Source organism: Triplophysa rosa, linkage group LG15 (assembly GCF_024868665.1).
Source record: "Triplophysa rosa linkage group LG15, Trosa_1v2, whole genome shotgun sequence".
In the NCBI taxonomy this organism is placed as follows: Eukaryota; Metazoa; Chordata; class Actinopteri; order Cypriniformes; family Nemacheilidae; genus Triplophysa; species Triplophysa rosa.
In genome coordinates, this window is record NC_079904.1 from 5,483,185 (window position 1) to 5,506,157 (window position 22,973).

Genomic DNA, 22,973 nt, shown 5'->3' on the forward strand with positions numbered 1-22,973 from the left:
TAACGGATGACGAAATAAATTGTCATGACTGTACTGCAGTCTTGAATGGCTGAAATTAAATCTTTATTTGTTCTGTGTGATCACAAGAGGGCGCTAGAGGTTTACAATTCAAAATGAGAACCACTGTTTTCCTCCATTAATGTTCAATACAAGGAGTTTTTGTACTTGTATGTATTTCCCAGCATCCTTTGTGACAATCAGTTACACAGCTGCTTCTGTACAGAAACAGTAGAAATTCAAACCAAAAATTACTAAATATAAAAAGACTATAACGAAAAAAAAGGCATTTCCTAATAAATATGCATTTTAAATACAAAAATGAAGTCATAGAAAGCAAAGGTTATCAAATGTTTCAAAATAAAATAACCAGAGTGCTTTTTTTCTACCACACGTAAAAGAAACCACTATCATACACTTAAACAAGTTACTTTCTTTTTTTATAGAGAACACATTCTTTAAACTCTCGCGCATATGGGTTGATTTGTGCTATATTTAAACCAGTAAGACCAGTATTGTGATCCTGGTCTTTGTTATTGGTAGGAAAACAAGATGTGAATGCATTACTGCAATGAAACACCTTGAAAGTAGTTTAGTAGCATAAGCAGTTGTGGTGATGGATGATTTCCTCCTTCACTAGTAAGCTCTTCCATGCACTGCACTGTGCAGCATTTTCAGTTGAGCTTTCATAGCAACCTAGACTAGAAATGTTACTAGCAGATGTGTTCTGATGCAATTGTAGATATTAGAAATAGGGCTGTCACGATTATGAAATTTGATTGATGATTAATTGTCTAATAAATCATTGCAATTATGGCGATTTATTGTCTGTTTTGGGGCTTTGACGATTAATTGTCTGTTTTTGAGCTTTGACATTTAATTCTCATGCATTTTTGATTCAGCGATTGAAACGACCATATTGTTCTGAATACAAGACTATGTTTTTTTCTTGGAAATACATCGGAAAAAATTGGGTCATCATATATTTAAGGTTTAGGCTTTTACCTGTCAATAATACAACCACCAAATACTTGATCAGGTGTGAATTGAAGCCACCATTAAAATACTATCAGTCATAGAAAAGCTCCTAGTCTGTTTTTTTTCTCACTTGCAAGACTACAATAAAATTTAACTTGTGTGTTAGTGAAATTTTGGTAGACTGGTTTTCAAACTGAGATTTGCTTAAATAATATCAAATTGTACTGCAGGTAATTTGTATATGTTTTAGTTTTTTTTTTAAGTGATTGTGTTGTGGTGGTACATTTTACAAGTATTACCATGCTTAAGTAACAATATATACACTAAAATATGCAATATGCAGGCACTACAGCTCCCCCTAGTGTCTTCTATAGAGATGTGCAATAATCGCGATGATCTGAAACCATCGCGATGAGGTCAAACAATCGCGATGAGACGATTATTAAATAATCGTGACAGCCCTAATTAGAAATGAACAACAGATCTCCGCATTGGCACATTCAGACTGGTCCTTTGAAACAAAGAGAACACACATGGATATATAATGTACTGTGCTGTTTTTAACACACAAACAGGATGGTGCATATGGGCATTACCAGCCCTGTTCAGCATCCCATATTTGGTCCACAGTTCTTGAAATGTTCACTTAAAATTGTACATTACTGACCATTATTACATTACAGCAAAAATAAAATTTCAAGTAGTCTCAGCAGAGTCCATAATCTGTTATTGTGATGTTTCATGTGACGTTTATAAACATTTATATCGAGATCTTGTGAGGTATGCTGGAGGATTCTTGTTTGACAGCACTGGATTCCTTCTCATCTGGCGGTAAAGTGGGCACCTTTGAGGGAGAAAAAAACGTCTTTATTAAAACCTGAAATTTTTATATCCCATATGGCAAACAAACACTAAAATTATTTTGTTAAATAGATTATATATCTATCATTGCTGTGTCTGTTTTTATATTATATAATTTTCATTACATTTCTATAAAATGTTCTATTTAAAAAATCTGAATGCATTATATTTTCATATTTTATAAGCTTGATTTTGCCCATACCACTGAATAATGAATATTCCCTTTTTGATGAGCTTTGTTAAGTCTCATCTCTCTCATTGCTTGGCAGTTGTCCCTTTTAACTTTGATCTTGCTTCGTAAACTAACTATAAAGCCACTGAAATATTCAAATGATCAGATACGTCGTCTTAAGCCTGTCTCGGTTTCTCATACTTAGTTTACAAAAGTCACCAGTGATTAAAAGAACGCTGGCCTTTGTGAGTTTAACAACCAAAAACGCATAAAATGAGATGGACTTACTGCTTGGCCTTTGTTAATGTTGCCCATGTTGACGTCGTGTCTTTTGAGGTCTGATTTAATCAAAGCTGTAAAAACAAGAAGATACTTTTATATTGCCTGTTCACTAAAAAGCTGATCAGTAAGAGATTTAGAGGAGGTGTACTCTAAATAACAAAAGGAACCTGTTAAAATGATGCCCAGAAAGGTCCAAGCACACAAGAAAATGTTTCCGATGAGTGGGTTGTACACTGTGGTGAGTTGTCCTTGAATGAGAGTAAAAGTGATGCCAAACACCTAAAATGAAAGGCATTTATGTTACAGCACCTAATATTAGCTGTTTGGTTTTTGGGTGTGTAGGAACTGTATGAAGTTCACTAAAAATGTATAAACACTGGCTGAGAGTCTTGTATACACATATATTTTACCTGTGCAAATGCGTTCAGAAGACCAGAGGACGTGCCCTCCGACTCCGGGTATGTGATTTCGACACCAAATTCAAAGCCAATGGGAAGATAACCGGTCATGAAAAACCTTTCAAACATGAAAGGGGATTTAACATGAGACATACGGATCTACCAGGTGGAACAGGCATTTTACATTTGACATACAAAGAAACTAAACATACAGCATGTACAAACATGTTTAATTACATACTGTAGAGTAACAATAAAAAGTTCAACACCTGACACCTGCTATGGCTTTAAGAACACAACTAAGACAATGGAAAACACTTTATCATGAACCTCCTAGTGGAAGCTTCAAATGGTTGTTAAAAAATGATACTCTAAAAACATGTAAAAAATAATAAAATAAAAACGGTATCAAAACATATCCCTTAATGAACAGTCTATGAACTATGCACGGCACGGGAGGGAAATCAAACAATCCACATATTTGTTTTTACACAAAGGGCTCAAGCAGACTTACCCCATGACTCCAGAGGTGAAGAAGACCACGGGCAGATGTTCCGAGTTCAGAGTGAATGTGAACACCAGCATTCCAGTGAAGGACAAAAAGTAGACAATAAATGTTGTCATTCTAAATAGAGTAAAAAAGTGGAGAGTTAATTGAAAGTGACAAATGTTAATCCCATTAAAAGAAGTAACAAAGTGACTTGAACCAAGTGAAAAAGATTAGCAGCTACTAATCATGAAAATCTGACACCTATATGAGTGCCAGTACTAAATACATCAAAGCCATTTCTAGTAAACTGAATTAAAAACACTGGAAGAAGGATTTCCATGAGTAGGGTTGACACACATACTTGTACATTTTAGTACGATCCAGCCAGAGTCCACAGAGTATGGAGCCCACCATTCCAGCCACTACCAAAGTCAAGCCAATTCTTCCTGCATTTAACTCCTGCTTCTAAAATTTCAAAGAGTTTAAAAGTTATATTCAACAGTGTACAATACAATACTCAGACATATTTCATTTGACAAGCCAAAAAAAAACGCTAGGTAGGAAGATACTGAAAATATACTGCAGGTAAGAGAGCTTCAGAGTTTAAACAAGATTGAAGAGTTTGTAAAATTTATTTTACTGTATCCTTAAAATGCTAGAATTCGTGTCCTTCAACAAGCTTTGATCCCAGGATTATAACAGAAATAGCAAAAAGCTTTTTTGCTATTTCCGGCCAAATATTTTCGGTTGCCGCATATTCGGTGCATCTCTAGTCTGTGAAATGGCCAATACATTTTACCCAATATGACGTGACGCAGCGGTGTAAAGTATTGGAGTAAATGTAATTAGTTACTGTACATAAGTATCTTTTTGGCTACTTTGTAGTTGTAGTGAGTATTAAAGATATTAGCAACTTTTACTCTCTACTTGACTACATTTTTGAACAAGTATATGTACTCTTTACTCCACTACATTTGTAATGACTAATGCAATTACACATTACATTTTGCATGGCACTTATCTTTTTTGCAGCAGTTTATCTTTGCTACAGAAGAATTAATATTGCCATTTACAGGGCATTGAAGGTAATATAATTTTGTGGATTTTGCCCTAATTTACGAAAACTTGTCAACATGGCTTCTTCATGTGAATATGAGTGCAGTATCAGGTAGTACTTCATACTGGAGCATGCACACAGTTCCCTGTACTAAACAACTTCCCGGCCATGAGTGCACCTTCTGAGAGAACAGTGACGGTCAGCTTTTGTGGGCGGAGTTTGGAGGAGAGACGTGAACTGAAATGGTTGTCAGTCAGAATTGCTTGCATGAATGTTTTTTCCTTTAAACCATTTTGCAATGTAGCCTAAAATAATCCAACAGTTTTGGTTTATTGATATTTTTATCTTATAATGTTGAATGACACTTCTTAATGAAGTGTTTTGTTGTAGGGGTACAGAGTACAGTACATTCTTTCAGCACTCAGTCATAGGCCTAATATAGGCTATTCAAGAAGGGAGAGGGCTCAATTGTTTTCTTTTAATTTAGCCCATTTGTTTTGCTCAATTTTATTTTAAGTTATATTGTATTATATTGAAAAGTAAGACGAAATATAAAAAGCACATTTTGACCGTTCAGTTTATGCAATAGTGAAAAAAATGGCTAAATAAATAGAAGAAATACGAAAAGCCATGTTCGGTGTTCGGCCAAGTGTTTGATTTTTATTCGGATTCGGCCAAGAATTTTCATTTCGGTGCATCCCTACTACAGACCTCATCGTACATTTTTGCATTGTCTACATTTGTCAGTAAGACCTTCTTTAAGAGAAGGAAGAACAGTAAGAAATGTCACATGGTGTGTGCAGCAGTCCCCAAACATACTAAGCCTGGTGGGAAAGCCTGCAGAATATTCAGACGGAGATCTGGCAATGCTCACAAACCGCTTGTGTTTTGGTTCCACAGCAAATTTGGACTCTCTCATGAGAACCAGGCATGCAGAAAAGTGGCTAAAGAACTGCAAGAGCCAGCTCAATAAATCAGTGACCAGCGCTCTGTTCCATGCTAAAAGTACAGTTGTTTGTCTGTGTGGAGGATCTCAGACACCTTTACACAGGCCCTCTTCCACACTGGGTTTGCACAGCTGCCAAAACATTTAAGAGACTACCCCAAAAATATGTTCTATTTCTAAATGGGTTTAGGTAAAATTATCATTTTTGTTCCATTCTGTGAACTAGTGACATTTCCTCCAAATTCCAAATGAAAATATTGTTTTATTTGCAGAAAATAAAAACAGGATAAAATGCAATTGCGGATCTTAAATTCTGCAAATAAAACAAGTTCATTTTCATGTTTAAACAAGTTTAAAAATGAATATATTGTAGAATGGAATAAGCCTGATTTGTTTCACAACATGCGTCTTTCCGTTCTCTGTCTTTCACATTGATTTTGGGTGACTTTATGTCATCCCTGAAGTTTGCTTATTGAAATTCAACACTGGACTGGAATTGCCACAATACATACAGAAATGCTGGTTAAATGCAAAACTGGAGTGGTCTCTTAATTTTATTCTGCGGCTGTACATGTAGAGTTCATTAAAGGACACTTACTGGATAGTAAGTGATTATCATTTGATTGAGAAGCGTAGATACAGAGTAGAATGATCCCGTCATAATGCCTGAAAAATAAATGATTGCAGTTTTTAAAAATGTAGACTTGACCATGCAGAAAATATTAGCATTACATAATTAAATATATTCATATGTCATGTTAATTAGCCATATACTTGATTAAATAAAGTATCTAGGTTTTCATTTGATGGTGCTTTTCTCTATTAAAGCACCAGACACACATTTAGACTAAGAAGAGTTGAACAATTGGTGCTTTTACCATACGTGATGAGGAGCAAAATGAAGGGCTTGTTCTTGAAGAGGTTGATGATGGATTTCTTATAAGAATAATCTTCAGCTGGGCTCGTGGACAGAACAGCTTGAGCCTTGCTGGGTGGCAGTGGAGGTCTGTCCCTAATGACTGACAAGAATGCAAGAACAGCACATTAACTCCTAAACCAGGTTTATATATATTAATAATATCTAATTATGTATCGTCTCATAGCCTGTTTAGTTATTGTGAAGGATGAACTGTACTTGTATTATTTTTATACTCTTTTAACATAATTATTGCCCTGTACGTTTTTTTTTCCTCTGGTGACATGTCACATGACATCCTATACAAATAAAATATGCAGGGTCTCTAATTTTCTCCATCCATAAAGTGTTAGTTTTCCTTTTTTATAAATACTTGTCCAGCGTGTGCCACGTCAACACCTTGATTTACTTTGTTCTATTGCACACTCTAATAACAGTATGCAAATGATAAAGTTTTTTTGCATGACACGGGTAGTCAAAACACTCAAACAAGTATTAACAAAAATAAAGTCCTCGGTTGCATTATTTCTTCATGTACTGTCTCTCATTTGCTGGAACAAAGTTCTGACTCTATATGCGTTGTAGACATTGATGCTTGCTTACCAAATGCTGTTAAAAAAAACAGCAGAGTTGACACTCCGGCTGTCCCATAAAACATTATACTGATGTTGTGGCCCATGAGCTCTTTGTCGTCTGCAGTATTGGGAACCAAGACAGGTGGCAACAAGAAACCAATGGCTACACCAAGCTATGGGGAAGTAAACATTGAATGGACACATTAGCATACACATACATCCATTAAAGGGATACTTCACCAAAAAATGAAACTTCTGTAATCATTTACTCACCTTCGAGTTGTTCCAAATCTGTATAAATTTCTTTGTTCTGATGAACACAGAGAAAGATATTTGAAAGACTGCTTATAACCAGACAGATTTTGCCCACCGTTGACTACCATAGTAGGAAAAATACAATGGTGGTCAAAAGTGCCCCATAACTGTTGGCTGTCCTACATTCTTCAAAATGTCTTCTTTTGTGTTCAACAGAACAAAAAATACATAGTTTTGCTACTATGGGAGTCAATGGGGGGCAAGATCTGTTTGGTTATAAGCATTCTTCCAAATATCTTTCTATGTGTTCATCAGAATCAGAAGAAAGAAATTTATACAACTCGAAGGTGAGACAGAATTTTCATTTTTGGGTGAAGTATCCCTTTAAGTATAGTAATACAGGTCATACTATAAATTACGTGCAAATAGGCAAACACCCAGTATGTACAACTGAAATATACCATATGTCCTGTCACTATCATTTGTGCATGTGTGTAAAAGTACTAATTGTAGTGACACGTAATGGGTCATGTAAATGCTATTTCTAACCTAATTTATCAATAAAGACATGTCATTACATTGGCATTTACGGGACACACCTGATTGCCCAACACAGCTGTGGCACACGCCGTGGAAACTTCACTGGGCCCGAACCAAACGGACGCGATTCTGGAGGGCAGACCGAGAATGAACACCTGTGCCACCGAACATATGATCTGTGCCGTCATGGTAACCCAAAAAAGGTTGGGCCCCACACTGGCACATTTCACCCACGCGCCCACCGCGTTCAGCCCGGCGCCCAGTAACACTGTCAACCTCAGCCCTTTCTTATCCAACAGCCACGTAGCAGGGAAGATCAAAGGCACATACGCGACCATATAAACCACGGACAGCCAGTCAATCATCAGGTTTGATACATTATAATAGTCCATGAATATGTTGGTGATGATGCTGTACTGGATCCACTGAAAGGCGTTGACGAGCGAATAGAGGCTGAACACCGCCAGTACCGCGAACCTCCTCCAATACAGTCTGGTTTCCAGAGGTTTATTCTGTTCGCCGGGTAGCATCGCTTCTTTCTCATCCGGTGGTGGAAGCTCTTGCTCCAGCACCTTCGAATCTACAGTTAAATGAACGGATCCATTGGAAAGCGCCTTGTAGCCGTTGTCCTCCGTGTTTCCTACAACCGGCGTCTCGCAGACAGTGACACTCCCGTCAGGTGTACTGTCGGGCAGAACGTGCTGCTCTTGGAGCAACTCTCCCGCCACCATTATGGTCAGAATTGATATCAAACCGATGCGTACGCGCTAGATTGTAACCGAAACATGGGTAACGCTTTAGCTCACCGTTTCCTGGAGCGGTACGCGTATGAAACAAAGAAGAAAAGGTGAGCAAGCACTTGAAAATACCGCAAAATAATACAACCTTATCAAGATTATCGGCCTTATTCGGAGCTTCGTTTTCGTCCACTACCGGCTTTTACAGCATGTGGGAGATAATGATGGCGTGATGTGCGCATCCTCTTATTCGCTTAAGGCGGGGATATCCTGTAGGCTTGACTATCAGTACTGTAAGTGGCTTTATACGTATAGCTGGACCAATGAGACTGAAGATGGGAGGGGCAAACAGGCTATACTGTGCGTATGTCTATGATCCTGTGCTTGCCAGCACGGCCTTCCTTCTGTTGCATCATAGGGTTGTCACGATCAAGTAGTATCACGATGCTGTGCCATGTTCATAATTCAAATAATAATAAAAAAAAAAACACAGATTTAGATGAAACACTTTGTATTTACTATAGTAAACTGTATTATACTTTGCACTAGAAATTATGTTGTTGTATTAACTGTAGTAATTGGATAAATTGTAGCAAATACTGTATACTTAAATATTTACTATGGTAAGACTCAAAAACACTAGTGTCTATGGGTTTTACTAGTTTACTGTAGTAAATACTAAAGTACACTAGATCATTTTTCACGTGGGAACTAATTCAAATGTGGGACAAATTACATTGATACGGCAGTCTTCATAAAGAGAAATATTAGGCTTACTTTAAATGCAGAACTAAGACGGCCAGTAGGTGGCGTCAATTTTCCACTGAGTTTGTGAATCATTTAACCAACTCGTTCAAAACGCTAATTTGAATCATTATCTCGTCCGAGTCATTCAAAACACACATTCATTTAGGAGATAAACACCGCAAAAAGGCAGATGTAAGTGTTTGTCGTGGCGAAAAGTCGATCAGCCAATGTAGAAAGAATTCACGAAGACCAGGGAGCCAGGTTTCAAGAGTTTTCAATCTTTATTTGCTCGAGCAATCAAAGAGAGCCATACAGATTTCATCTGATGATGTGCAATGAATACACTTCTGACTCCATCTTTTATACACTATTCTCAAGTCGTTATCACAGTTTAAACCAATCATGTTTTACCTGACATCATCTTCTACCAACCAGGTTTTACATGACATCACTTACTTTTATTTGTCCATCCCCTTATGACTCGCTACAGTTACATTTCACGTTACAGTTATATTTCCGGCCTACCATATTAGGATTTAATCGTAGGGAGCGCCTTTCAATCAACACATACGTATATCATGTGCTCTTTATCTTGACACCTTTCCGGGGGCTTTCGGACGATATGATTTAACATTGGTTTTAAAAAATGAACTCATGGTTTAGTGATAATGAGCACCCAGCGTCCTTGGCTGTATGCTATACTCCTCTACAAAAGTGTGTGGTTTTGTTAAAAATGAGCTCATTGTTTAGTGATAACGATAAACAACCCAGCGTTCTTAATTAAACTTCTCTACAAAAGTGTGTGTGGTGTACGTGCAGTTCCTGTCTTACTGTGCTAAGATATTTGGTGTGTACGCAGGTGTTCCAGAGTTCAAACTCATACATGAGGCCATAGCCCTTGTTAAGATCAGAGAAGTACATTAACTCTATAACTACCTTTAAATGTATTCTTTTATATAAGAAAACTCAGTAATACTGTATATTTATAATATAAGAAAAGTCAATAATATGTCTAGAAAAACCACCATATAATCAAATGAATATTAATGCCCATATGCAACATTACCTACGGTACTACTATACTACCGTTTCAAAAATAGAAAGGCATCGCGTGTATTTTGAAGCTTTAGCATCGCGATGCTACCGTAGCACCGGTACACCGTGCAACCCTACATCACACAACGTAAACTACACTTGAAAGGTAGTTTTAATTTAGTGTAGTGGTAGTGTACGATGTGATGCAAAAGTCTGACCTGGTTTTGGCGGATTTTTTAAATTGCACACTTTTACAATAATAAAACCACGGTTCATTTTCAGGGGTTGTTAATGAACGTTGAAAAACGTATATGCAGCTAAAACATTCTAGGACTTATATTTAAGACCACCTCGATGACGACATAAAGTGTCACATCTGACCCATTACTCTGAAATTTGGGTCAAAAGCTGCGATGCTCAGTAACAGCTTCCGGTTATATGGCACGCGACATCTGTGGTTACCATGGTGTCTACGATCCAAACAATTGGGTCACTGCTCATTCCACGCGTTCTTTCGGCTAAAGATATATGATACAACATTGCAACATGTCAAATTCAAAGCAGGACAAACTGTACGAGTTGAATATGCAAAGGGAGAGCTGGTGTCGCGTAGAAACAACCAGCAGGTTCTGGAATCTACCAGAAAGGAGACACTTCAACGGTCACCTGCAGGATACCCGTGACTTCAGCGCGCTACAGAAGGCGAGTCCCGAGCGACGGTCTTCCTGGATGGAGAGCAGCAACACTAGACATCCAGAGAGAAGACACTTTGAAGAGAGCTGTATGAAGTGCCTTAGCTTAATCTGTAGGGGTTTCAACCATGGGTCCAGGGGATCTTTTTGTCAAGTGTTATTTTTTAAATATCAATTTATTATTTAAATCAACATCAATGGTTTGTTATGTAATGTTGTTATTATTATAAAGCTGAGCATCTGAGTGGAGGTCCCTGGATCTGTAAACGTTGAAATTCCCTGTGGCAGAAAGTCAAGAACTACTTTGACAATATTTTACATTTCTTTATGAGAGTAAAATAAATGTTATACTTTTTTATTACAGATAAAGCTCATCTGGCGTGAAGAACTGCAAACAACCTCAATACAAAGTAAATGTTTTTCTCCAGACAGTAATAAAGCTTTATAATCAAACAATATGCAATAAAGCAAAGTGCTTTATAAATAAACATATAAACGAATCCAAAACGTCATTGTCACAATTAAGAACATTCTAGACTTTTAACTTGGAAAACAATCGGAAGGCATTTAGAGTTGTGTGACCTCCATGACTCTGTCTGCCGAGACTCCCTTCACGTTTGCAATGTATTCACAGCAGAGCATTATGTTTTGGGGTTCATTTCATACCTAGAAGAGTAAAACATAATAAACAGAAATCTTCAAAATATCACATTAGAAAAGCAGTTATCACTCACATGTTTGTCAAACCCCAAAGCTGGTGAGTCTGTCTCGAGGCAAAGGTGTTCCAGTGGAATTTTTTTGATTAATTTCGCTCTCTGTTTGTAAAGAACAGATCCAAATATAGGTTTATAAGTGAAGATAAAAACCTTTTCTGATCACATGACGAATTATTTGACATACCACTACACTATGCTTTTCCTTCAATATTCAGTACTGTCCAAGTCATGCATTTCAAAAACTTTTTTTTTTCAAACTGCATTTCATTTGCATTCATTTTGAAATCATGAGAAAATGTTTAGCCAAGTGACTCTTGAACGGTTGTGTTCATTCAACGTACAGGATGTTCTAACTTGTACCGACTATTAGATTTGGAACAGGATAAATTTGGATTGTACCAGATTTATACAATGTTTTATGGCATACTTATCGTGCATATTTATAACATAGCCTATTTTATGGCATACTTGCATGGTTAGTAGTAATGGCAAGTAAATGCGAATCCTTATCTGACCTGTTCATTTCTGATGACTGCAGGGGGGAAGGAGAAGCAGAATCCAGCCTGAACTCCTTCCATGGCAACTGATGGTTTTCCAGCAAAATTATGCAATAGCGCTTGTCTAATCCCTAAAGATATAAAACTCGACTGACGCAAGATATTCAACTGTGATTTGCAAGGTCAAAGTGAACATTGTTCTGTAAATTATACTGACAGAGATAGCTCTTACCTTGTTCTTTCATTGTGGCTATAGTAACCTTAGCTGCGGAACGGGAATGTACATTCCTTTTAAGATAAGAGAAGGAATTGAGTTGTGGGTGTTAAAGAGAACACAAAATTAACTGTAAATTTACTGGACGTATGTTTCACTGTGCAAGAAATGTGCGAAATAAAGTAGCTAAAAAAGCTAAAAAGTAATTTTAACTACTTTTAAAGTAATCTCTGTAATCTTTATTACACTTCCCAGTACTCACACTGGTAAATGCAATTCTTTTGATATTTCAAGTTGCTTTTTAAAGACGTCTATCTGTTCATCACGCTCTTGAGTGGTTTGTGCATACCAGGGGGTGAAGTCAAGACCGATCTGCGGAGAACAATTATTAGCAAGTATAAACGGTATTAGGCAACAACCAGTTTTAAAGTTACCAGCCAAATATTGAGACACGAGTTGATAAATATTTATACATTTCTAATTGGTTTTATAAAATTGCATTCATTTTATAGGTTGTCATTTATCATAAATGTTTAAGACACTAAACTGTTAGACTCAAGTCATTGGGTTTATTCCATATTCCTAGTCCTTCTTTGTTACAATAATACACCAAGGTCAAAACAGGAACGTAAACAATGTAACCAAAATAATCATTGCATGCTTTATTTTGGTTTGGTAAGTATTTGATCTTTTGTTTAAAATGTTATTGTTTTAAATCACTAACATCATCTGTTTAAGGTGATTTTAGAAAAAAATATATACATTCTTTCATGCTTTACCTCCCCCACTGCAACAATATCATCTTTGTACTTCTGGAACAAAGGAAGGAATGGTTCCAGATCCTATCAAAACAGAGCTGATGTTTTTATTATCACCATGAGGTCATAAAAGAAAATCTATAGCATATGATATAGCACATAAAGCACAGTAAACTATCTTTCTTTGTAATGTTATATCCACCTGAATCTTGACACTATGCAAGTCCTGCGCAGATCCTTGAAGAGGATGAATGCCATCCTGCGCAGATCCTTGAAGAGGATGAATGCCAAAACAAGGGAATATAAAACCAGGATACCTAGAAACATTAAATATTACTAAAACTCAATGTGTTTTTAGCTGTGTATCGGGAAGTTCATCTTTTAAATCTCTTTAATACAAGCACTTGAACAAATTGTTCTCATTGAAAGCTCTGTGTGACATTGTTGGGAAACATTGTATATAATGTAGCATACTCACACTTTTGATAAGTTAATAACTTTCTCAAATTCCCTGCCTCCCTCTGTAACTGCAACCAGAGCTTTCAATCCAGCCTAAAATCACATTAATTATACAAAATATGTTATTGTTACAAAAAGCAACTCTTCTTAATTATTCGTTTTTATGTATTTTCTTGACAAATCTTACCTTTTTAGCTCTAAGAATTACATCGTCCAAATCCTAAGGGGAAGAGCATGAAAAATAACAAAGTACAGCAAATTCTGTAACAAATGATGTGAAAACAAACCTATTGAGTGCAAATTGTTAATATAAACACAATGATACTGATGACATACATTTACAGTTTACATATAAACAAGGTACATAATCGCATGTTGTTTTGATTGTTTTAACTGGCTCTAATCTGTATTTAAGATAATAAGGAATCTAGTATAAGGTGAATACAGACATAGGTAAGGTAAAGGGGGCCAGATAAGGTAGGGGTCTCAAAATTATATAAGATAAGGGGCACTTCCTGTAAATAATTTTTAACAGCTTTGCCACAACCGGGTTTCCCGAAATGAGCATATTTTCATACGGAGGGTATATTTGATATACATTCTTAACAAACAAGTAAATATATCCTAGTAATAAACACTAGATATTGCACAGTATCACGACAGTTCAGTAGGAATGTTATGAACTGTAGCACACTTTCAAGAAGTGGTGACAGATCAACTCATAAAGACTTTAATGAGAATCTACTGTGTATTACCTTTTAGATAAGAATTTCGCAATAAAGTTGATGGCTCCATGTCTATTCTTACCTGTGCAAACTCATTTGCTGACATGTGACAGTGGCAGTCAATGAACTCTCTAGCCATGATGATTTCACGGCATATTAAAACAATGCCAATATTTAATTCTGTGCTAAATGCAATTTAATTTAAATCCCACTCGATGTCTCGTAATTGTAATTAAGGCATCCTTTGCTGCGTTGATCCTGTTTGTTTTCTTATATGTTCGTGTAGAGGCCGGAACGCTTCTTGCACTAACGCGTTTACCGTCCGGTTTTATTTTGTAGTAGCACATTTTGATTCCGTTTCCGGGGTTTATTTTGAAAAATAAGCGGCAGTTATGGAGGAAGAAGATTGTGCAAGTGAGACAGATTTTAGAGTAAATGTCAAATCAAAAGCCATCGTTCGGGAACAGCTTGAAACGTATAAGTACTTGTTTAAGAAGTTGCTAGATGGCCAATGTCAAATTTCCGAAGAGGACAAGGCCAAGTTGCTGCAAGAAATGGTTGTGGTAAGTCTACTAACACTCAATGACAGATTGATCATTCTTGCATATGGTTAATTGTTCCGTGAAATTACATAGTAACGTTAGTACCACCAACAGTGAGATTAAATATCGTGACAGAAATTCATAAGTGTGTTTTTTTATTGAAACTGTGGCTATATTAGATTCTTTCACGTATAGCAATATCATTTTAGGCTAACGTTACTGTTTTTTTCCACAATAACGTTACTATTATGGTTAAGAGCGTTACCTTGATCTTTCTGTACTTGTGGATATAATAATAAGTAAAGTAAATAAAATGTATTTTCATAAAGGATGAATTGGGCTGCTAAGTATTTTTATTTATTCACCTTATTGTCTTATTATCTTTTAGAACTTTGAGTTTACTGTACAAGAAAATATACTTATTGGTGGCTTATCATGGGATGAGGCATCAGAGGACTATTGTGAAGGTAGGTTACTCATATATTAACCATGCAAATACATGTTTTAGTAGCCTTTCCCTTATGTTAATGGTCTTTTGGGGGTTATTAAACTGTATTCGATGTATAATCGACTAAAACCAAGGGTATGACAAAAAATAATTACAATGTTCATTTGCATATGCATATATGCATATTCATATCTATTGTTTGTATGTGACCGTTTTATGTTTAGACCACGGGATCCAGTTAAATGACATGCTGGATGAGAAGATTGTAGAGACCGCTTGGAAACGCAGCTCCTACCCAAAGCAAATATGCAACCAAGTTGTGCGTTCATTGAGAGCAGAGAGAAAGCTCATGGTGATACATGTTTCTTTTTTTTATGATCCGAAGTACAAATAAAAACTTTATGTAATTGAATTGAAAAGAGTATACCTTTTTAAAAGAGGGCAACATATCGATTTACGTTGTTAAAAAAGTTTTGTGTTCCGCCTCTGGCCACCAGAGGTCACAAGAAAATTTAAATTGTGATGTCTTGTTAGCCGTGTCATTAATTTGATGTGAAATAGATGATGGGAATTGCTCAGTTTGGAGTTCTGGAAACTCAGAATATCCCCCGGTGTTGTGAAAAAACTCAAATATTATTTACTACAAATTCTGTAGTAGCTGTGTCTGAACATCATATGATGAAACATTAGTCTTTTCTGTCTTTTTGTTTATACATATTTAAATCCTACAGTAAAAACCCTGATGTTTAAATATTGTAAAATGCCAATGAAATCAAAACGGTAATGTATACGAATGGATTGTCACAATATGTTTGCCCTTTATTCGTTATTGTAGGGTTTGTATGAACAAGCAGTAAAGCCAGAGGACACAAAGCCAGACCCTATTCAAGGTCTGCTCCCCTTTTTTTTCTACATTAAAAATTGTTCATAAGCATTTTTATACAATATTCACTACAACTGTTAAACAATGTTTTCACAGAAGCTATCATGAAAAATGTATCTACCAGTGCCCCAACAATGTTCAAACAAGCCAGGGCTGTTATGAAGGTATCTGTAATACTCAATTACCTTCTGTCTTTGACCATGTGTGAAACTTTAAAGTATTTTAGTAAACAAGTTCGTTGGAAGTCATAATGGTTGTAATATATTTACATTAACATGCAGTATTTCTGTTCAGTCTTTGAAAAGTCTGAAGCAGGCAGCTGAGGGTTTGCGTCAAGTGCTTGATGTGAAGCCTTCTGCGGAGTCGGTGGAAATCTACAGAGACGTTTTAGGCGGGTCAGTGGGAGCTGCTTGTCCTGATCTCCATCACAGGCTTCCATCTACCATCAAAAGAGCTGTGTGTGATGCGGAATACAGCGCAGATTATGTACCGGTTTAAAAAAATCATCCATAATGAGACTAATGATAATGTGTAGTGTGTGTGTGTGTGTAAAGTATTGTGTAAGTGTAATGTTTTGTATGCTGACATGTATTGTGTAACAAATTTGCACAGCAGAAATACTTTGTGGATATGGTTTATACTGAAAGAAGTGTGTCACTATTTTCTGTTTTCCTTTAAATCCAATAAATTACGTTTTTAGAGAACTGATGTGCTGATGTGGTCCAGATTCACACCACAAGGTGTTATTGGTCTACCAGAGTTTTGACACTGACCCTTGATTCCTGTAATTGCTTTGTCACTATAAAACAAGAATAACCAATTAAACACAGAGCCACTTATAGCTGATTAATAATAAAAACGTTCAAATACGGTAAGTCTATAACATCGTCCATCTACACTCACCGTTTGTAGTACACTGACAGTCCCCGAGAGCACCACGTGACTTCAAAGAACGTCCACCGCGCGCATTTGCAAGAATTATCACGAGACCGTTCTGAAACGACCTGCTATCGCGATATTTGCGTGTCACACGCTGATCGGTCTTTGCAGCGCCGCATAGAGCAGAACACACTTACAATGTCACACAATAAGTTGCTGTTTGTTGACACTCAGGAGACGGTTAGCTTGGGGTTTATTAAAAAGACCTTTTAGTTTCCCACGTTTGCTTTATTTTTTTCCAGTAAACTCTACTGTATTTTCCGTCGGGGGTTGTTGCATCTGTCATGTCACTTTTCAATGTGATGAGTAACTTGACTCAAAATGATGCTCCGTCCTTACGATTGTTTCGGAAAAGCGAGGTAAGCTACTGTTATTCATGTTGTTACATAGATCTGTTTTCTTTTGATGCTTTTTAAACAACTTTTTATGTACAGCAAACTATGACAAATAGAACAGTGTTATAAAATAATTGTACAATCATCTATTTTACATACTTAATATTACGTGTAAATGACTAATGTTATGCTTTTAGCTAATAACTAATAATATTCTTATTTTATTTGTATAAATAGCCGAAATAATTATAAATTGTCCTATTTAGAAGTTAGAAGTTGAAATCTGAAGAGTGCAATCGATTTGTTTTGCTTTATTAATGTGGTAATAAAATGATTGGGAAAATTAAAGTATTATACCTGTAGCCATATTTACGTAATCTGTATTGAAAGCGTACAAAATAACTCCATCACTTGCCACATGCTGCAGTCCTCTGACCAGATGATGTACTGTGTTTTAGAGCTCTGATGATGAAGAGAAGAGGTTAAAAAGAAGAGAAAAGAACCGTGTGGCTGCACAGAGAAGCCGGAGGAGACAAACACAGAGAGCCGATGAGCTGCATGAGGTTTGCAAACTGTAGCCTAGAACATATAGTAGGGACTCTGCTCAGTAAGATGCAGAGATGAGACAGTATTTATTTATGTGCTGAGGATCCATTTGGGTTGTTTTGATATCTGTGGGCAGATGTTGGGGAAAAAAACAAAATGCACATTGATGTTGGTGTGGTTGATGTGGCTTTTGAAATATTTTCTAACCAGGCTTATGAGTGTCTGGAACAGGAGAACAGCTTGCTGAAGAAGGAAGTTCAGTTGTTGATAGAGGAACAGCAACGCTTGACAGAAGCCCTCAAAGCCCACGAGCCTTTGTGCCCTGTCCTGAACTGTGGTATGACCCCAACAACAAGGTGCACAGTGCCACCTGAGTTTGTCTAGATAGGGCCTCTCATATCTAATCCGCACACAGTCTCAGTTTGCAGTATTTCTATCAGGATATAAATTTGAAATCTCTCTTGAATTATGATGTACAGTGTGGTTAAACAGTTAACTTGTAAACATGCTGCTTTTTTCTATTTTAAGTGTACGTTTAAGTTAACCCGCTTTTGCTTTATTGCCCTCATGCATACAGCTAGAGCTGTCAAGATTTCCCAAAAAGCATCTCGGTAACTGTAACACGTGCATGGAAATCTTACCTTTTATACAAAATGGCTACAAATTTGACACAATCTTAAACAATTGTATTTTAAATAATCTACGTTTTAAAGATTCTATTTTAAAGCCATATTTTAAATGTGGACTCAAACCCACTGTATATTCAAAATACAGAACTTAATAGTCATCTGTTACTTTTTCCAAGATCAGTGCATATACACTTTAGTATTTACTCGGATAAATATCCTCTAACAAAGAGATACCACTGTGAATGAATGACATGTCAGAAAGAGCTTCTGCTTCATGAGTGTTATCTGACCAGAATATCAGTTTCAGACTCTGACAGCAGTTTTGTTTTTGTATTAAAACTAACTGTAACAGATTAACACAACTGATAATACCTTACAATGAGGTCAAATGCATTAATTTAACCTAACTTTCCTGTGGCTTAGTGGTTAGAGCATGGCGCTAGCAATGCCAAGGTCATGGGTTCAATCCCAGGGGATTGCATGTAGTCAGAAACAAATGTATAATACAATGCAATGCAAGTTGCTTTGGATAAAAACGTCTGCCAAATGCATAAATGTAATATTGTAAAATATTACTGTAAATGTTATTGAAGTCATAAGGTGTTATTGTATAACGTCATAATTCTAACAAATAATTTTAACGTCAGTATTACATAATGCTTACTGCCTTTGTAGGCTATTTAATACATTTTTATAATTCTGTATAAAATTAGTTTGTACATGCATTTTGTGATGCAGATTCTGTGTAACAAATCAAATCAAATTCATTGAATTTGTTTTTACTCATTATGTGTGGAACTATATTGGGGGTGGTTGCGGTAAGATGATGGTCAGTTTTTTTTCTGATTGTATCATTTCCTCAAAGCTCTCTGGATTTACCTTCCTAACCAGTGTTGGGTGCATACTTCTTCATTTCTCTTCCAGTTTTTCTCTTCCCTTCTGAAAAGTCCTAGAGATCTACACGATAGGTACTGCTTTCATTTCTAAACTAAAACAAATAATCTACTGGTGAATTTCAGTGTGCTAACAAAGAAAACATAAAAAAACACCATGAAAAGTTTCAGTACTTTATGTTTGTCAGTGTTTGTAGTATTTTGCTATTATACTCATTTGTATTGCACATACTATGTGACTATAGATAATATTTGGCATTTTTACATTCATTGTTATGCCAGAGGAGGATGGACTCAGTCTGGTTCATGACAAGGTTTTTGTTTTTCACTACTTAAACATCTTTTTTCGTTGCCACAGTAAACTTTGGCTCAAAGGCTTTGAGATGTACAATTAGCGGTATACAAATGAAAAAATTAGCACACCACGTTGCTGGTGTGATTTGATTTGTGTAAGATGCATAGTATCGGTATTTTTGGGACTTTTTTCAATTTATTATATTTATAGTCCTTTATACTGTTGCAATTACAGCTTACAGTGTTGGCAATCACATAAAAAGTAAATATTCTATACATGAATTCAAATGAATGAATCATTTTTTTAATTTATTTTTTATTTTATCATTAGGAATTTTTAAACTTTGTGGCCAAATTAAATTCTTTGATTGTTGTGCCCTCTTGTGGACAGAGGCATTTTAGATTTCATCTATGCTGTTTTTTTATAAACCTTCTGAAACATTGAGATTGTTTGCCTGTTGAGTGGAAATGTCTTTAAAGCTTAATAACCAAAACACAACATAAACACAAATGTAACAAAACATCTCTTGAAATTACTTCGGTTATTTGTCTATTACATCAGGAACATCCCAAATGTAGGGCATTAATAAGATTGTCCTATATCCTCAAAAGTCCTGTAATTATCCTTTTTATAATGTACATACTTTGTTTAATGTCTGTCTCAAACAGAACCATGTCCACGTTTTTAACATGTAATTCTATAAAAAAATCCCTATATGGTCATGTAATAAAACATTTTATGGGAGTGGGTCTTTATGTGTACTAAAAATAGGGGGAAGTTTGATGTTTCACATTGACCTTTGTATTTTGGAAATATTTTAAAGTCTGAATGTGCAAATATAATTGTTAGCTGGAAAATGATGGGTGTGCCCCTGTGGACTGTATGCTGCTGAAAATGTGCACATGGCAGAATGTACTGTAATGATAACTCTTCCTTCCTGATCTGTAAGTTCCTGGTAGCAACTGTAGGTGGTTGCCCTGCAGCTCAAACTTTTGGAACCTTTACAGGAATTAAAGAAGTATGTAAACTTTGAAGTTCCATTGAACCGTGATTTCCTTGAGCTTTCCTAAAGTAAAAAGAGAGGACATTGTTTACTTTACTGAAAATGATGTGGTATAGTCTGTTCTTTAAATGCATTCATTGACCTATGCGCACAATAGGAAAACCAATCATTTTAAATAAGAGTCAATGTATTTTACACCTCAGGGAAGTTGTTAGCCTTACTGTAAAGCGTACAATGACATTTAAAAAACCTTTGTTATGCAATTTTTTCTTTATGAGTAAGACATTCTTAAAATGTCTCTTATAGTTTAAAACCTGTCAGTCATGCCATGCTGTTTTTGTCAAACTACACACGGGAATTACATACAGGTGACATTGTAGCAAAACTTAAAAAGAATTATAATCCTGTTAAAAGAACACGATATTAATGTTTGAAATGAAATAATCACAGTGCTGTTGCAACAGACTAATTGACATCTGTAGATTCCATTGCAACAGTTTTAAATAGTTGCATCAGAATGTGAAGTTTCCTCCGGTTGCATTTATCGCCAAGTGCCATGACCGTATTAGTTAACATCCTGGCAGGACAAAGTGCAATTGCATCATGATGGATGTCAGGTCAGTGTGTTAGGATTTGGGGGCACTGGCAACTTTGAGATGTAAAATGAATACATTCACATCATATCAAAAACTCTTGCATTACATATTGTTTTTTCTCTAATTTCACTTTACTTTCTAAGTCACTGTATAAAAACATATCTTTAACTACAACAAACATTGAAACCTAAAAACGTGCTTCACGTAGTAATATCTAAACTGGTTTTATTCAAGTTTAACCATTGTATTTAAAATCATTTACTCACCTTCCTGCCATTTCAAACCTGTATGATTTTCTTTCTTTCGCAGATTTTCTTTTCTTTCTTTTGTTGTACCCATTCACTTCTATTGTATGGACATACAGTATGGACACAAAACCAAGTGAATACTGCCATTGTTCTGTTACCAACATTTTTCAATATATATATATTTTTGTGTTCTACAAATGAAAAAAAGACAATGGCAAATGGGTATAGGTAAATGATGCACTTGTTTATTTTTGGGTCAACTATCACTAAAATTGCTGAATCACATTATCTAGGTTGCACCAACTGATTTTTTATGGTGTAGATCAGGTAGAAACAGATCCTCAGTGAATGATTTGTGTCTACATGTGTTTCTGAAAAAAATGTGGAAGCGGTTATTATGACATATTCATATGACATACTGTATTCTGCATCAGCAATGATGAAGTAATAACCAGCAGCTTTGACCAGATTGATACATAATCGTGTTTTTTTACTCGAAGGGATAAAAGCAAACAAAAGAAGCTGATACTAAATACAAGAGCAGCTAATAAAGAGGCCAAAAGAAACTTTTTATGATGTATCACAGAAAGGGTGGAGTCTAAACAATGAACTGCAATGAAAGATTACAAGGCATTATTCCAACTTAAATGATTGACAGGTAGTGTGTCTATTGAATTCATATTCCAGACAACCGATATAAGATATAAAAACGCCTTGTTAGTGCTTAGTACGCTCTTAAAAAAAAGGTGCTTCAAAAGGTTCTTCGATGCCATAGATTCAGAAGAATTCTTCAGATTGTAAAAAGTAAGATGGTTCTGTAAAGAACCTCTTGACTGAATGGTTCTTTGTAGAACCATAAATGGTTCTTCTATGGCATCGCCGTGAAGAACCCTTTAATCACCTTTATTTTTAAGAGTATACTGGCCCTATTATATACCGTTTAATTGTACATAATACAGATAAATTGAAAGTATTGGTCAAATATATTTTAAATAAAAGTCTTCTGTCCTTATAAAGAAAGTTTAATTTGGGAGTGTCTGTTTGTTCCATGTCACATGCTGAATTTTCTCTTTGTCAACAAGTTATGAAACAAATTGTTCTGTACTGTTGTTCTGGTTGCAAATGATAACTATGAAGATTAAACACATGTGCTTCTGTTTCTATCACTTTTATCAAGAGGTTCTTATCAAGAACACTGTTTAAACGGCACTTCCCGTTTCTTTCTACCACCAGTTGTGAAAGGTAAACCTGGGCATTTCCTAGCAACTATTCAGAACTTTCCCAAAGAGGAAAACTATTGAACGTTTACTACAAAAGCTCAAGGCTTCTGTTGGCCACACATTGAGCTTTCCAAAGAAGTTCAGGGGAAGGCTGTGACAGAGTTTAAAGTCCTTTGGTTTCTTTTCTTAATTCATGAAATCATTATGCAAGTCTTTCCTTTGTATAAAAACCACCTGTCAGATAGAGTCAGCAAAAAATGCTGAATCATTCCTGTCTAGCGAAACGAATTTGACTCACCCTTTGCACACTGTGTCATCACCTCTAGGTTATACATGTGTGGACTTGTCC

At 35.9% G+C, this 22,973-nt stretch overlaps 4 protein-coding genes across 4 annotated transcripts; 2 read left to right on the plus strand and 2 right to left on the minus strand.

Annotated features, from left to right (window-relative positions):
• Nucleotides 1–41: 41 nt before the first annotated feature.
• Nucleotides 42–8,484, minus strand: flvcr1 (FLVCR heme transporter 1). The gene is made up of 10 exons (XM_057352691.1): nucleotides 7,527–8,484; nucleotides 6,701–6,845; nucleotides 6,060–6,200; nucleotides 5,780–5,847; nucleotides 3,540–3,643; nucleotides 3,203–3,313; nucleotides 2,701–2,806; nucleotides 2,458–2,569; nucleotides 2,297–2,361; nucleotides 42–1,819 (listed from the first exon to the last, which is right to left on the minus strand). Exons 1-10 carry the CDS (start codon nucleotides 8,196–8,198, stop codon nucleotides 1,736–1,738), a joined length of 1,608 nt encoding a protein of 535 aa, XP_057208674.1. The 5' UTR covers nucleotides 8,199–8,484; the 3' UTR covers nucleotides 42–1,735.
• A 2,597-nt stretch (nucleotides 8,485–11,081) lies between these two features.
• On the minus strand, nucleotides 11,082–14,340 carry tatdn3 (TatD DNase domain containing 3). The gene is made up of 10 exons (XM_057353775.1): nucleotides 14,130–14,340; nucleotides 13,510–13,542; nucleotides 13,342–13,415; nucleotides 13,066–13,180; nucleotides 12,885–12,947; nucleotides 12,368–12,477; nucleotides 12,124–12,179; nucleotides 11,910–12,022; nucleotides 11,413–11,493; nucleotides 11,082–11,344 (listed from the first exon to the last, which is right to left on the minus strand). The coding sequence occupies exons 1-10, from the start codon at nucleotides 14,184–14,186 to the stop codon at nucleotides 11,339–11,341; spliced, it is 708 nt and encodes a 235-aa protein (XP_057209758.1). The 5' UTR covers nucleotides 14,187–14,340; the 3' UTR covers nucleotides 11,082–11,338.
• Nucleotides 14,341–14,346: 6 nt separating this feature from the next.
• nsl1 (NSL1 component of MIS12 kinetochore complex) lies at nucleotides 14,347–16,606 on the plus strand. The gene is made up of 6 exons (XM_057353777.1): nucleotides 14,347–14,610; nucleotides 14,978–15,056; nucleotides 15,262–15,389; nucleotides 15,873–15,927; nucleotides 16,017–16,084; nucleotides 16,215–16,606. The coding sequence occupies exons 1-6, from the start codon at nucleotides 14,440–14,442 to the stop codon at nucleotides 16,416–16,418; spliced, it is 705 nt and encodes a 234-aa protein (XP_057209760.1). The 5' UTR covers nucleotides 14,347–14,439; the 3' UTR covers nucleotides 16,419–16,606.
• A 252-nt stretch (nucleotides 16,607–16,858) lies between these two features.
• batf3 (basic leucine zipper transcription factor, ATF-like 3) lies at nucleotides 16,859–20,662 on the plus strand. Its single transcript, XM_057353778.1, has 3 exons — nucleotides 16,859–17,218; nucleotides 17,653–17,757; nucleotides 17,951–20,662. The coding sequence occupies exons 1-3, from the start codon at nucleotides 17,144–17,146 to the stop codon at nucleotides 18,122–18,124; spliced, it is 354 nt and encodes a 117-aa protein (XP_057209761.1). The 5' UTR covers nucleotides 16,859–17,143; the 3' UTR covers nucleotides 18,125–20,662.
• The last annotated feature ends 2,311 nt before the right edge of the window (nucleotides 20,663–22,973 follow it).